The sequence below is a fragment of the Akebia trifoliata genome, chromosome 1 (assembly GCF_017979445.1).
Source record: "Akebia trifoliata isolate Shusen 1 chromosome 1, ASM1797944v1, whole genome shotgun sequence".
In the NCBI taxonomy this organism is placed as follows: Eukaryota; Viridiplantae; Streptophyta; class Magnoliopsida; order Ranunculales; family Lardizabalaceae; genus Akebia; species Akebia trifoliata.
Window position 1 is genome coordinate 33,612,668 of NC_141375.1, and position 17,135 is coordinate 33,629,802.

A 17,135-nucleotide genomic window follows, 5' to 3' on the forward strand; every position below is an offset into this window, starting at 1 on the left:
GAATATCTAATTATTCTGACTTCTGAGTAACTAAAGATTATTATATTTATCTTTAAGAAAAGAATATCTATGTTCGAATTCTACGACTCTTAGTTAAGATTATACACCACCACAAGGCTTAAAGAGAAGCCAACCAAAAAAGAATACTAAAAGAGCTTAAGAAATAGAATCAGAATCTTCTTCTGCTTCTAACTTTAGTGAAGTGGTTATGAAGGTAAAATTATTCTCACACAATTTAGAGGGGTTTTAGGAGTCTTAGATAGGGTAGATATTATTTTGGTCTGTTTTGAGTTTTAGAACTTAGAAGCATTAGGTTGAGTTCAGTTAGATGGATTCAAAATGCATATTGTAGATTGAAAATCATATTTACCAATTAATTCAGCGAATTTTAATTTATTTGACCTCATCTTCAACCTCTTATCGAAAAAAAAAAAAATGAAGGATTTTTTTTTAAGAGGTTAAAGATGAGGGCATTTAGGTTAATTAATTTTTTGTTAATTTTCAAGAGATAATGACTGTGAGGGAGTATGTCTAGATGTTCAAAAAAATATGATGATTTTGTAATTATTATTATTATTATTATTTAGAGAGATGAGCCAGGTTAGAGTTGAATAACATTTTCTAATGCATGGAATCTAACACGTGTACGGTGTAGGTTGTACTTGTGAGTGCCCAAACCAAGGCATCCAATATTCTAATTAGAAAAGAATAACCATGAAATGGTATTCAAATATGTTTACTATCTATTATTAGTCATTTCCCCTTTCTTTAAGATTTTAAAAGTTTCATAGTTATGTTACATTTGGAGAATATCCAATTATTCTGATTAATGAAAGATTATTATATTTATCTTTAAGAAAGGAATATCGATAATCAAATTCTACGACTCTCAACGAAGAGAATACACTACAAAGCTTAAAGAGGGAAGCCAACCCAAAAGAATGTGAATGGGTCCTAAGAACTGGAATCAGAATCTACTCCTGCTACTAACTTTATTGAAGTGTTTGTGAAGGTAAGATTATTCCCTCTTAAGTTTAAAGGGCTTTTAGGAGTTCAGGTGTGGATATGATTAGGGTCTGAGTTGGTCGTTATCCGATCCAATTAATTATTAGAACTTATAAGCATTGAGTCAAGCTTTGGTTGATGGATTCAAAATGCATGCTCTGGAGAGAAAATGATATTTTTGGATTGACTAATGAACTTTAATTTATTCGCTGTCATCTTCAACTCATGTAAAAAAATTCTTGATTAATTGTTCTTTTAGAAACCCATTGTCTTCAACTTATCGCATCTTATTCATAAGGATTAAAAGTTGAAGGAGCTAGAAATTTGAAATTAAAGATGACAATGAAAGTAGTTATCCTAAAGATTGAAGATGATGGGTTCTTGAGAGAAACAATAAAGGATTTTTAGTAAGAGATTAAAGATGAAGTTATTTTCCGTTATGAATGGATATGTCTAAAGGGGAATGCTAACATCCAAAACCTCACGGGAATGTTAGTATTTTCCACCACATTTTTTTTTCAATAAACCCCTATCTATTTTATCTTTTTGTAAAAAAAAAAAAAAAAAAAAGACATGAATATGTCGGTATTTTATATAATAAATGATTATTTGTTAAAACATTTATTACAAATAAAATATTTAAATCTAAAATTTAAAAACTGTTAACATTTATTATATACAAGACAAGCATTTATTATACTACAGACCAACCATTTTCTTTTTCACCAAAAGAAAAAATAAGTAAGAATTTTATTGGGAAAAATATGGTGAAAAATGCTAACATCCCCATGAGATCTTGAATATTAGCATTTCTCATGTTTAAATCAACCAAAGAATTATAATGATTTTATAATTATTATTATATTAAAACTATTATCGGTTTGTTGTCATCATCGAATGATTGTAATCGTTTAACTAAAATTAATTGTTCAAAACTATTAAAAGAGATGAGAAAACCCATGATGTTTTTACTATTATAATGAGAGATAGTAGATTAAGGATAGCCAAAAAAAATTTCAAAAAAAAAAAAAAAAAACCCACATAATATTCTAATTTAATAATCATTAGGGGTCTTTGTTATATATATATATATATATATATATATATATTTTTAACCTTCAATATAATAAGTGAGACTTAATTTATTGAAACTACAAAAATACCCTTTTAATATTCAATATCATGATGAACTAATGGTGTGATGCAAATTCAAAATCCCCCTAACTAATACTTTAAATTAAAAAATCATATTTTCAATATATTAAATTATAAATTATATTATCAATTTAAAATTTTAAAATTTATTCTTGTAGTGCGAAAGTGTAACAAGAGTAAAGATAAAAGAACAAACGAACACACAAAACTTATATGATTCAACAAATTGTCTATGTTCACGGAGGAGAAGGAGAAAAAAGTCACTATCAACGATAAAGATTACAAACTCTCTATCCACAACCGCAAGAAACCTCACAAAGTAAATATATATATATGATAAACTCCTACTTGAAAATACATTATATAACCCAAAAATTTTTTCTAGGGGGCACTGCCCCCGAACTTACTCCGCATCAGGAAATGCCTCTTTTGATATTGGGCCTCTTGAAGTTCAAGCCCAATAAGAATACTACATCTCACAATGTTTTTATTTAAATTAATTATAATCTTACTAAATTCTAATTTTTGTAATACATGTCCACGTGCAGATACCATCTTCTTTTATCGGAACTAAATAACATTTGTAAATAATTTGTGATGTTTTTGTATTGTATATTATTTGCAAAAATTATTTCCCAAATCCCACTTAAGATAGTTAAAGGTGTGTTTTAATTTTTATTTTTTTTGTTGTTGTTCTTCTTACATTTACAAATGATTTGCGAAAAAATTCAAGTAGAGCCTTAAATATTATGGGTGTGGAAGAAGTAATTTTCTCCGAAAGTGGAGAAACAATGCATGAAATTCGCTCTGCAATAATTAGGGTCATCAGTTACTTTCTCATATAAGTCGTCAAGTACAAGACTCCAACCCATTACTTTTGGGCAGATTCTCTCAATCTTAAGGAAAGGATTTTCCTCATGACACGTGTCGAAATATTCCCAATATCGTCCTCCTGAATATCCCTTTTGTCTGTGTAACGAGGGAATATTCTCTTGGAAGAATAAAATTGTGAAAAATCAAAAACGAGGAAATATTCTTCTCCTTTAAAACGAGAAAAAAAAAAAAGTAAAAAAAAAGGGAACCTTCAACAGTGTCCACCATACCTAACTTTCTTAATTTACGCCTTGGTGCCTCATTTAATAAAGAGGAAATACTAACTTGCGCCTTGGTGACACAATTTTTATACTACGCCTTATATTTAAGACTAATAACATTAGAGTTTTATCTAACCCATAAAACCAAACCTATGCTTTGACTTCATGGTTTTAATTCTCGGTTTCACGTCTCGTCTCGTCCAGGCCCGATACCAAGTCGTCTCGGACGAGTTTTCTGATACGTTTGAGATATCTCATTCAAAAAATAAAAAAAAATTAAATGTGAGGTATTAAATCTCGGTCAAAAAAGTAACTTGTGAGTAAGTCTCGTTCAACTTAGATATTGAGTTAACTCAAGTGATACGTCTTGATCTCAGACGAGTTTTAAAATCATGTTTGACTTGTCCAAGTCCTAATTCAATTTGGTTGGTTTCTTGCAAAACTTGGTCGAGTTGATTATATTGGATAATTTTATTAATTTTGTGTACACTTGAAGTAATTTAAATGATAGTTATTAAGTATAAGAATGAGGTTTTGTGATTATAAATCTACCGATCAAATTTATACTATAGGGATATTTACAAAAAAGTGATCAACTTTCGATGAATTTACATTTTTGGCTCACTGTTCATTTTAATTATCAAAATGCAAACAATAATGAATTCAGAGGTTTTAAAGTGACTATTTCATAGGTTTAAAGTGATCTATCGCAAGTTTCGAACAGTGAGTTGGAATCGTAAATTCGTCAAATTCAACTGATGAAATGGTAATTCACCCTATAGTATAAGACAACTATCATTATTTTCCTTATTGTTTGTCTCCTTAGAAAAATTATCTCCATGATTGATCTTCTTACAATAAAATCAAATTAATTATCTAATATTTTTTTTATGATCTTAGTGTTTGTTCTTTCACTAATTCACATAATTTCATGATATAACTCAAAAGTCTGATGCCCCGAAAATCAATACAGCTACGAAACATGTAATGGAATATTTTAAGACAATCCATAGATGGGAAAGGTTTAGATACCAAATTGAGAATTGTAAAAGGTTCAAACTTGGATAAGTGATGTGGATTCTATTCTTCATTATCCAATCTAATCCTCAAGTTGATCACAATTCAAAAGAGGAGTGTTAGCATCACTTCTTTACCATCATCCCTATTTGTCACCCATAGATCAAAGTAGCTGATGATGCTTCGTGATTTGCACCATAATAATCCCAAAGATCATCTAAAAGCCCAAAGATAAAGATGATCATTAAAGCATAATTTTAAAAACTCGTCTCCACTAAAATATTTTCCAAAGTTGAATTGGATTTTGAGGCTGGTGACCCAAAAATGCACCGAGTCATTCGATTATAAATAATGTTTTTGTGAAGGAAAAAAATATTTATATAAACTTATTATTATTATTTAATTTGACTTGGCCGAGTGAAATCGTGGAGTTGAGTTTTTGAGATTTAAAGCTATGGCATTAAAAGGTCGATACTATAATATCCAATTCAAAATTCTAATTCGAACTTTTGTGGTTTGTATTAAAATAGAGAAACTAATAGTACTGCTTTTTATTTGCATGTTTGAATGATTCTTTAGTCTTTACGGAAAGCAAATGATGGGATACATTTATGGGTTGTAAGGATTCTCTCATTCACATATAAGAATCAGTAATTAGAAGTTGATTGTTCTTCAAAATTATTGATTATTTGAGCATAGATTCCCCATTATTAAGAATCAGAACTTAATAATTTATTGACATACAGCAAGCCCATGATTCTTTTTCTGTTCTACTTTTTTTGAAAGATAATGGGTAGCTTTCGGGAACGAGTTTTTGAACCTCTATTCAGTGTTTGGTAGACTACTTGATTCCTGTTTCCTTCAAAAGTGAGAGAAGTCGATAATTAATGGACAAAAGCAACAAGTGCCTCATACCACTTTCAACTTTCTAGAAAGCGATTCTGTATGTCTCAGCCCATTTAACCTATTTTAAAATGCATAATTTTCCTTCTTCTTTTCATGCTACATGTCTAAGAAGACCTTTTGAGACTTAAGGTTGTCAAATGGCCTATTTACAGAGCTTGGGCTGGGATGCAATTGTTAGGTCCTATTTATATAGCAGACCTAGCCAGCCCACCAACTTTCTGATCTATTAAATACAGTTATTATATAAATTTATTGGATTGGAATTGGACCACTTGAAAGGCCAAACTCTAAAGCCCAAGCCCTGCCATTAACAGAAATTGGGTCAGCCTTTGTCCATGACTAATTTGAAAAACCAAATTATTGGAAGTAGTAGTATCTCATGGAACATCAAATGCCTCCCAATAGTAAATTTAAAAAGCTCTACATGTTATATTGGGCCAAATCACTACATAATTGGGTATTTGTTGTTGCATGAGATACTACTTACAATTTCATGTCTGGCATTTGTTATTGCAATTGTTCATCTCTGGACATTGAAATTGTTGGTGCTTTTCCTTCTTTAACTTCACGATCTCATATTCACTTATCATCCATGTCTAACCCAATATCTGGAGCGCCACACCAATTGATATTGTTGCAAGTTATACGACCTGACTAGTTAGCTGTAACTAAGCCCATGATGATGATCACAACTTCTCTCTCTATTTTTTTTTCTCTTCTCTTTAGTGGGTCGCACGTGCCATCCCACCCAGCACTTGTAAAGCATTAAATAGTCATTTTTTTGTGTGAAAGGCAAAATTAATTCTAATTCCCTTACTTTAAATTAATAGACTTAAAATTGGAATAATTAATTCTATTAGTGCATATGTCAGTTACTTTCATCTACCGTTCGGTTCTATTAATTACCAATAGGGGTCACACACACGGAGACACAAAGATGACAAAATGATGTGGTGTTACCGTAAATGCTTTTCCTTGAGATACTAGTAAAAAGCATCTATGATTATGTGCGTGCCAACACATCAGTTTTGTCACCTTGGTGTCTCTATTGGTGTCATTCCAGCATTTTCCTCCCCCATATTCCCCTATTATAATAATATTTAAAGAAAGTGCAAATGTCCAAAACACCAGGGGATCTGTTTATTATCGTTAAAGTTTTGGTTCAAGAAAAAAAAAATTTGCTCACAACTCAAAAATCTGGGATGGACCAATCACATTAAGCCACGTGTATTGAGTATCCTCAAATCCACGAAACAACTCTCGTTAAATTGTAATTTAAAAATTGGGTGATTTAAGCATATTCCCCTCCACCTTCTGATGAAGATTTCCATGCCTCTTGACCTTGGTCTTCTATCATAACTGAATGGAAAATGACTTAAATATACTAATCTTGAACCTCTCGACAAAACCTTTTTTCTTTTCAAAACCAATCATCTTCAAGTCCTTTAACTTCTATGCAAATTATTTTTAATCTATTTTATGTTATCTTCTATCCATTATTTTTAAAATCAGTTTAACAACCCCTTGTGAAAAATCTGTGATTTTTTTTCTATCCAAAATTCCAATTTCTTCAAATTCTCCAAAAATCCTACTTTTTTCTTAAGGCTTGAAGGTTGAGCAAGACAAAATCATTTGTTTGAATATTACTCAAGAGGATGAAGATGGCAGGTTTTGGGAAAGACAAATCAAGGGTTTGGTTTTGAGGGCAAAGGTTGAAGATGAGGGCATGTAGATAATTATTTATTATTCTATTGAAGAAGACTGAGGTCAAGGGACATATCATCAGTTTAAAAACATAATGGGTCTTTGAAAATTAAAGCCAAACCCAAATTAAGGTCAAACCTCACTTGACTTCACCAGTGCCACCCAACTTTCCTTTCTTTACAAGAAAATAACCAAAAAAATAATCTCAAGTCTTCAATTTGACTTCTCCTCCTATCACTTCCTCTCTTTCCATCTCAAGATCTGAATCACAGAAGTGAGACACAATAGGGTTTCAGTTGCAGTGGGTGCAAATACAGATGAAAAGAAGAACAACCCATCTTTCAGGTTAGTCTTTTCACATCAAATCCTCTATAGATTTCACACCATACTCATCAAACTGTAAGCTTGAAATTGTCTCTTTGAGACCCATTTCTGTTTTTTCCCAGTTTATTTTTAATGTTTGTTTCATGGGTGAACTGTTCTAAGTTCATATATTGTGGGTAACTTGTAAAAGCTGCATGTTAATGTGTAGATTTGTGTCCTAGAATTTAGGTCTTCAGGATTTCTTGTTATAGATACTGGGTAGTTGATAATTGAAGGAAAGAGAGAATTTAGATTTTCCAAATATGAAGATCTCACCTTTTGTTTTTCATATTTGGACTCTGGTGGGGTTTTTTCTACTCTTCCTTAGCTTCACAAGCTCATACTCAGAAACATTCACAACTTCAGAACCCATAGATGATCCTTCAATAACATACACTTATGAACGGTTGGATGAAGTCAATAAGGAATGTGGGTCTGTTTTATCTTCGGCTTCCGAGTTAAAACCCGATGATAATAGAGTGTATAGAGTAAGAAATGAGCTATCTTTCGTAAATGGGGATTGGGAGCAAGAATTGGATGGAGCCCCTTTGATTCCATTTGATGGTCGAGACATGCCGAAGAATGATTCAGATCACCAACCTCCCCTAAAGTTAGGTTCTTTTTGGGTGACAAATGTTGATTTCAAGCATCGGTCTAAGAAGACATTTAGTGTCAGTGGGTTGTTGTTTTTTGGCATAACCCGAAATGGCTCATTTTCATACAAACCATATGAGCGATCCCCTCTGTTTCAAATATGGCCTGGGCATTCTCAGCTTATGATGCTCTTCCAAGGGGTTTATTTTGAATCCGAGAAAAATGGAGGGGAACGTGTTTTGTGCTTGTTGGGGAGTGCAATTTTACCTTCTCGTCAGCCTGATTCTTCGGATCCATGGGAATGGATGAAGAAGAGCGATGCTAACTATTACCAGCCACCTCTTTTGCAAGATGATCAAATTTTGCTTGTTCTTTGTTATCCAAAGACCTTCACCTTGACTAGCCAGGCAGTCCGTGGAGAAATGAAGAGTCTAAACCAGAAATCAAACCTTAAATATTTCGATAATGTCCGCTTCTCTTCTCGATTGGGCCCTTTTGCAAATTACGAATTTGGCTCAGAAGATCTAGTATCTAAAGCCTGTGATCCATCACACCCATATCAAGATGGCTTTCTGGGTAATGAGATCAATACTTATAAAGACTCTGGATTTTGTGGAATTCTTGAGAGGTTTACATCTGGAGTAGCTTTAAATGTCGTGCCGAACTGGAAATGCAACGTCACAGATGAATATTGCAGTAAATTAGGTCCGTTCATGTCCGGAAGCGAGATTAAGGCCACGGATGGAGGGTTTAACAATGTTAGGCTCATTATGCAGGATGTGAGGTGTGATCCTATAACTTGGGGAAGAAATTCCAGCTCTGTGAGGGTGTCTGCTGTATTTAGAGCGCTTCCTCCTGTTGAGAATCAGTTTGCGGTGATGGAGAGAACAGGTCTTAGTAACATGACTCTTCCTGCTGAAGGGGTATGGAATTCTTCAAGTGGGCGGCTTTGCATGATTGGTTGCCTAGGGCTTATGGGTACAAAAACTGATAGTTGTTATTCACGAATATGCCTGTATGTTCCTCTGTCATTTACAATCAAGCAACGAAGCATCATCATTGGGAGCATATCGACCATCAATAACAAAACATTCCCGTTCTTCCCTTTATCATTTGAAAGGGTGGTGCAGCCTTCAGAGCTTTGGGACCGGTTCAGCACTTCACAACTATCTTACAAGTACTCAAAAATCAAGTCGGCTGGTGCTATTCTAGAGAAAAACGAGCCTTTTGATTTCCGAGCTGTTATCAAGAAATCATTTCTGAGTTACCCAAAACTGGAGGACGCCGCAGAATTCCTAGAAAGTCTGTCTCTTCTCTCTGAAGATCTCACTCTCCATGTCGATTCAATTCCCGATGTGTCACCCAAATCCCGACCTATGAGGACTTCTCTCCAAATGGAGTTGCTATCTCTTGGTCCGTTATTTGGCCGTTACTGGTCAGCTCAAAATTTTTCTACTGTAGGAGGTGAGATTCCATTCCGTGGTAAAGATGAAACCACTGAAAAACAGCTCCTTTTGAATGTTTCTGCTCAGCTCACTCTTACGGGGAAACCTTATAGCAATGTCTCCGTGCTATTTTTGGAGGGTTTATATGACTCGCTTGTTGGCAAGATGTATCTAGTTGGTTGTAGGGATGTTCGTGCCTCATGGAAGATATTATTTGACAGCATGGACCTTGAAGGCGGATTGGATTGCTTGATTGAAGTCAAACTAGAGTACCCACCCACGACTGCTCTGTGGTTAGTAAATCCAACTGCAAAGATCTCCATATCAAGCCTAAGAAACGATGATGACCCTCTTCATTTTAAACCAATCAACCTCCAAACTCTTCCAATCCTGTATCGAAAGCAGCGGGAAGACATACTCTCTCGAAGAGGTGTTGAGGGGATCCTTCGGATTTTGACACTCTCACTGGCAATCGCTTGCATATTAAGTCAACTGTTTTACATCAGAGATAAGGTTGATGATGTTCCTTTTATATCACTTGTCATGCTAAGTGTCCAAGCTCTTGGGTATAGCCTTCCACTTATCACCGGTGCCGAGGCTCTATTCAAACGTATGGCTTCTGAATCTTACAATTCCCCATCTTACGATCTCGAGAAGAGTCAATGGTTCCATGTGATTGATTACTCGGTTAAGTTTCTTATACTTGTCGCATTTCTACTCACTCTAAGGCTTTGCCAAAAGGTGTGGAAATCTCGAATCAGACTACTCACACGTACTCCTCTAGAACCAAGGCGTGTTCCGAGTGATCGACAGGTTCTCTTCGTTATCTTGGCTGTACACACAGTTGGGTTTATAATCGTTCTTATTGTTCACACTTTGAATGCCAGCAAAAGGCCGCCTCAGCCACGACAATTTGTAGATCCAACAGGAAATACTTATACGATGCTTGAGTGGGAAACTGAGCTAGAAGAGTACGTTGGTCTTATTCAAGATTTCTTCTTGCTTCCTCAAATTATTGGCAACTTATTGTGGAGGATCCAATGTAAACCTCTCAGGAAAGTCTACTACATTGGAATCACAGTAGTCAGGCTTCTACCTCATGTTTATGACTATGTGAGAGCTCCTGTTTTTAATCCATACTTCTCTGAGGATTACGAGTTTGTGAACCCGAGTTTGGATTTCTACACCAGGTTCGGGGATGTTGCAATACCATTGACAGCTGTTGTGCTTGCCATTGTCGTCTACATTCAGCAGAGATGGAGTTACGAGAAGCTTAGTCAAACACTGAACACGGGGCAATTCAAATTTCTCCCTTTGGGATCCAGAGTTTACGAGAGATTGCCTTCAAAGTCATTTGAAGCTGAGCTTGCCTCCGGTGTAAATGAAACTGTTGAAAATGGGAGCGAACGGGAGAGTGAAAAATGATTAATGATCGATCACTCATGGGTTCTAACGCTTAGGTATGAGTTTTGGTTGTTTCTTCGTGCCTCTTCAACTTTGTTTTAAAAAATAATTTGTTAATTACTACGAATACAGATGGTCTTCTCTTGCATTTGCTGATTGATAGTATACTTCACATGTTTTGCATTTGTAACAATGGACTGGTCTTGTCAATCAGTTTGTAATACTATAATAAAATATGTAAACACCCTAATATCCACAAAAAAGAAACCTTGAACCAAACAGTTTGGACAGATACTTGAATGCTAAAATTTAAATTTATTGGAACTAGTCGTTTCAACTGGTATCGAACAATTTAAAAAAAAAAAATTGGAGTGAGCTTGTCGGGTTGATTGATTTCTGTATTAAGTATTTACCAATTTAAGTGGAACATAACAGAGTGAAGTCAAGCTACAAACATTTGAGATAGAGAAGTGGATTACTCTACCTTCTGTACAATCCAATTAAAGTTTGAGATACAAAAGATTAGAGGTATCAGGATCAATGGTATTTTCAACTAATGATGCTATAGTACTTCTACAATCTCTGAAGTGATGGGCTTTTCCTCAGCAAATCTTTGCCCAAGGCTTGGTTTAGGGTTTTGAAAATTTTGAATGTAGACTTGGAGAGACCATTTTGAAGTCTGATCTCCCCCATCCCCCGCCCCGCACGAAATGCAAGATGAGGTATCCCTTCTTGTACTTTTGTTGACCCAGTTGAGCCGTTAATAATATTTGTTTAGTTAACGTTCTATTGTGTGAATACCCATAACACCCCTTTGGCCTAGGTTATGTTTGAGAGACTAACATAATATCCTTGTCTTCAACCATCGTTCTCCTTCAAACGGAAAGTTGAGAGAGAGAATCTTAGGGTAGGAGATGAGGGTAAAATAATTCCATCTTCAAGGATAAAATTATTTTTAACCTAGTCAATCCATCATCTTCATTACCTAGTACAAACTCATGAGTTTCTACCAAACATTCCATCCTAGTACTTCTCCAAAATCCCCATCTTGTTCTTGAGATTTGAAGGTTGAAGAAGATAGAATCTTAAAGGGTGAAGATGAGGGTGAAGGACCGTACTTTAATGTCAAAGATGATTGGTTTTTAGGACAAAATCTCGGGGCTTTCGGTTATAGGTTGAAGGTTGAAGATGAGGGTATTTAAATTATTTTCTCATAAAAGGCTTAGGTCAAAGGGGGCGTGTCATCCATTTGAAAATATAAATATCTCTAAGATTGACCAAAACATGGAGGGGTGTGTCCATAATTCTCCAGAATGATATACGAAAGACATCACCTTTTTATTGGAGCACTGAGATGCTTTGTATCGTTATGGATGAAAATAGTGATATACGACTTTTAGAATTTTTATTTATGATTAATATTTCATAGATTTTTTTTATTAGAAAAATTATCAATTAGTTAGGTCAATTAGAATTTCTAAGATATTACTAATTTTGTTTCTTTCTATGTTCTGATTGATGTAATTCTTCTACATAATTCTATTCGTTCATCGATTGATGATTCGATTCAGTAGAATTTGTTACTCGTAGAGATCAGGATGTTGAGATGAGCGATTGGAAAGATTAAGAAAGATGAAATTAAAAATGCATGCATATAAGAAAATTTGAGAACTTTAAGGAAATTTAAAGCAATAACCTTAGAGAAAGTCAATGAGATGGTTTGGACCTAGAGGGGTGCGTTCAAAGGTCACATTTGAAAATGCAAATAAGGGCAAACATATTTCAATATATGAGTTAAAAATTTCAGAATGAGTTGATAGAGATCATCCTCACAAAAAATCAGTCCATTCTGAAACTTCTAAGCCATATATTAAAAAACGTTTGTCTTTACATGCGTTTTCAAATTTGATCCTTGAACACCACCCACATATTCAACAAAGGTCCGTTATAACTCCAATTAGAAAACACATTCAAATTAAAAATCCAAAAAAAATAATAAAAGAAGACCAGAGGAATATATATATATATAACTTAATCGTTGTAACAAAAGCCTTGATTTTGCAAGGAGTGGAATGGATGAATATAATTTGTTTAATTGACTTCAAACCTTTGATATAGAGTTTTGACCCAAATCCTAAGTTCTCGAAACTTTTACCGAGTTTTAGAGTATTGTTATGGATGATGACCAATATGGTTTGTATTCTATTTAAATAGAGGCGAGATAATCTGATCTCCCCCTACACTCCTATCACAGAACCATATATCATTTGTCTCGGGATACACAAGTTTTTTTTAATGATTTTGTGTATCCCAAGGCAAATAATTTATGATTATGTGAGAGGGCATATGTCGGGGGGGGGGGGGTGTCCAAAATTCATTATTCATTTGAATAGGTATTGAGTCACGTCGAAATCCAATTGAATTACTATCTCTTATATGGTCTCTTTAATAAGCAATATTCTTATTCCTGATTTTGCCATTTTCCTTCAACCTTATAATAATCATAAAATTATTATTAATCATATTCATATAACAATTCTCGTGGCAACCAAAATGGAATATTGACCTGCTACATTTTTAGTTAATGAGCTTCACAAACCAAAAATTAAAAAAATCTATTTTAATTTTAATTTTAATAATATTAGTTAGTCAATGAAAGGAAAATAAAATAATTATAAAAATTTATGAGTTTCAAAAGAGGTATTTTATGGGAGTCGTTGTTGTGGTTGGCAACCTTAGGTGCATGTACACAAAATAAAAATATTTGCAAATAAGAAAAAGAAAATAAAATTAGTGTACTTCTTTGGAATCACATGGCCCTGTTTGGCTGCTAGAGAGGACGGGATATATTTAACCAGGAATAGATAATCCAAGAAAATCCTTTTCACTGTCAATGCAACCAAAAACATCTGAGTAGAACATGGTTTTTAAACTTGATATCGCATCTCATCTCGTTCAGTTCCGATACCAAGTCATCTCGGACGAGTTTTTTGATACGTTTGAGACGTTTCGTGAGATAACTCAAAAAATATAACATGAGACCTAAAACTCGATCAAAAAAATGATTTTGTGAGTTGGTCTCGTTCAGCTCCGATATCGAGTTAACTTGGATAATATGTCTCGGTCTTGGACGAGTTTAAAAACCATGGAGTAGAATCCATGGCTGTCATTCTAGTCTTTTCAGACTCATTAATTTAGGCTCATGTGAATGCAGGAGTCAGAAGTACTTATAACATAAGTATTTTTATAAGTACTTTTGAAGTATTGCCTGGAGTAAGTGGATAACTGTTATATGTTTGAATGTAAGTTCTGAGAAGTATTATCAGAAGTACTTTTGTTAGAATTTTGTGTTTGAGAACTATTCTGAATTCTATTAAAATGACTGAAATACCCTTCTAAGTATCAGTTAATATTTTTAACATTATAACTCAACAAATTATGCTCAAAAAAAATAAAAAGTAGTTACTATTTTTATCCATAAAAACTTATATAAACATCCAACAATTATAAACAAATAAAAGATATTGTGAGTAAATATATACAACTATTAAAAATATGAAGAAACTTTTACCACATCAATGAATAGTAAAGTTATATGTAATTGTTCACATTAATTTTGTAAGAAGAAATTTTCAACCATAGTTGGAACCCTCATGGATAAATCATTTAGTGAACACTTGGTAGAGTTAGAAATCCAAATCCAAATGTTCCACTAAAAGGCTACCACCACATCAATGGATAGTAATATAATATTACTCAATTGCATTTTTGAAGGTATATTTGTAATTTTTAAAATTTATGAGGGGCATACTTGTCCTAAGTACTATACCAAAAAAGCTACCACCACATCAATGGATAATAATATAATATTATTGTAATTGCATTTTTGACAGTAAACTTGTAATTTTTAAAATTGATGAGGGGTATACTTGTCTCAAATACTACACCAAAAAGTTGTCACCACATCTATGGATAGTATATTATTTCAATTGTCTTTTTAAGGGTATGTTTGTAATTTTTAAAATTTATGAGGGGCATACGTGTCTCAATCCCGTCATTTTGAAGGTGTTTTGTAGTTCTGGGCAAGAGTAGTTTAAAGAAGTAGTACCATCGGTACTTTGTAAAAAAACACCAAAATAATTCCAAAGTAAAGTAGTTCTCTCCGAAGCTATTTATCCAAACACCCTTAATGTGCTTCTAACTCCCTGTAAGAGTCAAAAGCACTTAAAAAAGTCAATTCACACAAACCCTTAATATCTCATAAGCTTTTTTTTAATTATAATAAATATCATGAGATAACATTTTAATTTTCATTAGCAAACATCACGGAAAATAAGCACACGTAAGACTTTCAATGGATCAGATCAGGTCAGACCCAAAATCCTATCTATTCTGATATAGTAACTTTGAATTTTAATCAAGAAATTAGATTTCGATCAGGATCCAATTTGATAATATGTTGGATTAATTTTGGGTCAATTATATTTTGATCTAGTAGAACTCCCCATCTGAGAAAATTTTTATCATTTCTGATCCAATCACATTTAGAACTTAATATTGCGTCAATTCGACAAAAGATCCAATCTGATTATCATTGGATCAATTTATTAGTTAGGTGTAAGATCAATCCCAATCCATAATCACCACGAACTCTTTCTCATTTCTAATCGTTTTCAACATTTTGGAAATATCTGTTTTTTATCAAAGAATAATTTGATTGCCAAAAGCACTTTCGAGCACGAGAGGCGTTACTCAAACGAGTGTACTAATTATAGAAGTGGGTCCCACTTTTAAATTTGCTTTTTGTCCCCACGTAAACGGCAAAATCACCTAACTCCTGTTTTTGATGGTGCAACTTACCTAACAGCAACTTGAAGGAAACATTTAAACGGTTAGGATCCATAAACTCATGAAAGCGGACTCATACATTGATGTACAATCCCAATCATGAAAATATTAAATTTAATTGTCGAGATTTATCTTTGAGATTTGTATTATATTCTAGGCATTTTTTTAAATATATCCGAACTCTTGGATTTCACATATACACTATCAAGATTGTTAGTGAACATATGAGTTTTCTTTTCATTAATATTATATTAAATTTTAATTTAATAAAAAATAAAATCCAAATAAATGACCAACAATCATGGATTTATCCCAATTATTATGAAATTATTTTAAAGTAAAAACATGTAGATTCACAATCTTACTCTCCAAAAGAACAGTAGATGGGAGATGGAGAATAGGATGATTAGTGCGGTGGAATTGCTCTAAGTTGGTAAAGGTGTGTGTGGAGTGTTGATCTCTCTTCTAGATTCAAATATTGTTGAACCCACTTTCATATTAATTACTAATCACTTTGTTTGCCTAGCAAAAGATTGGTGAGTTGGTCAAGGACACTTTTTTAGATTTATCTCATAAATTATTTGGTACGAAGTGAGTGGGAAAGGGAATTGCACGTGTCTTAAGGATTAGTCAGTAAAAACAAATTGTATTGAAACTTTTAATTTTTAACATATCAACCATTTGACAATTTGAAATACTAAAATTACCCTCTTTTTTTTTTTTTTCTTATGAGCCTCATGATTGAAACATAGGGATAGCAATGGGCGTGGGTAAGGGGTTGGGTTTGGCTTAACCCACCCCCGACTCCGATTACATTTACTCACCTTGAACTCGCCCCGACCCCGACCCCGACCCCGACCACTTAACCCATTTCAAATGTCTATATATAAAATTTTTAAAAAGGACTCAAGAAATTTTGAATCTGAGATCAAACTCCTGTGTCTTACCACTAAGCTAAAGAGGTAACTGTGTTCTTATAGATATATAACAATATAAATATTATCGGGGGAGGGTTGAGTTAACGAGGTGGGGTATATCAAAATCGTCCCTGCTTCTAAATCGAATTAATTTTTTTTTTAAATACCAAAACCACTTTAAAACCGTTTAAGATAGTAAAAAAATTGACCCTATGGGGATGAGTTGAGGCAGGCCACCAACGGGACGGGCAAAATTGCCATCCCTTTTGAAACAAGACCATGTTATCAATGGGTCAAATTTGGGCCCATTGATCAGAGATTCCAAGCATTATTGATTATCAAATTATCACGTATTGGGCACCATATCACCTATCAAAATAAGATTCTATCGTATCACGTGTTCCACTTTCTACAATCCTCATTCTTGGTGTGCCTGCCTTTAATCAATCAAAATGTAAAAAAAAAAACTGGGATTTGATGTTTAATGTTAACGTGTGCAATAAATACACTTTGGAAATTAGATTTTGTATCGAAAATATCCTTAAAAAAAGATTTTTGTTAACGTGTGCCCTTGGCACATATAACGTGCAATAAATAATTTGAAAATTGGAATCTGTGGGTATTTTATGAAAAAGTGACTTTTTAAAAGATATTTTCTATACAAAATTCATTTTTCAAAGTGT

The 17,135-nt window shown here is 33.6% G+C and overlaps 1 protein-coding gene across 2 annotated transcripts; it reads left to right on the plus strand.

Moving 5' to 3' along the window:
* Nucleotides 1–7,024: 7,024 nt before the first annotated feature.
* LOC147411961 (PII, uridylyltransferase (DUF2921)) lies at nucleotides 7,025–10,835 on the plus strand. 2 transcript variants are annotated; one of them, XM_086454557.1, is made up of 2 exons: nucleotides 7,026–7,226; nucleotides 7,573–10,835. In XM_086454557.1, the coding sequence occupies exon 2, from the start codon at nucleotides 7,817–7,819 to the stop codon at nucleotides 10,706–10,708; it is 2,892 nt and encodes a 963-aa protein (XP_086310683.1). In that variant the 5' UTR covers nucleotides 7,026–7,226; nucleotides 7,573–7,816; the 3' UTR covers nucleotides 10,709–10,835. The 2 variants fall into 2 exon arrangements, with proteins under 2 accessions (XP_086310677.1, XP_086310683.1); XM_086454551.1 differs by having other exon boundaries at nucleotides 7,025–10,835.
* The last annotated feature ends 6,300 nt before the right edge of the window (nucleotides 10,836–17,135 follow it).

Coding starts and splice junctions, on each gene's coding strand:
- LOC147411961 (XM_086454551.1), top strand. CDS start 7,508: ATGAAGATCTCACCTTTTGTTTTTCATATTTGGACTCTGGTGGGGTTT.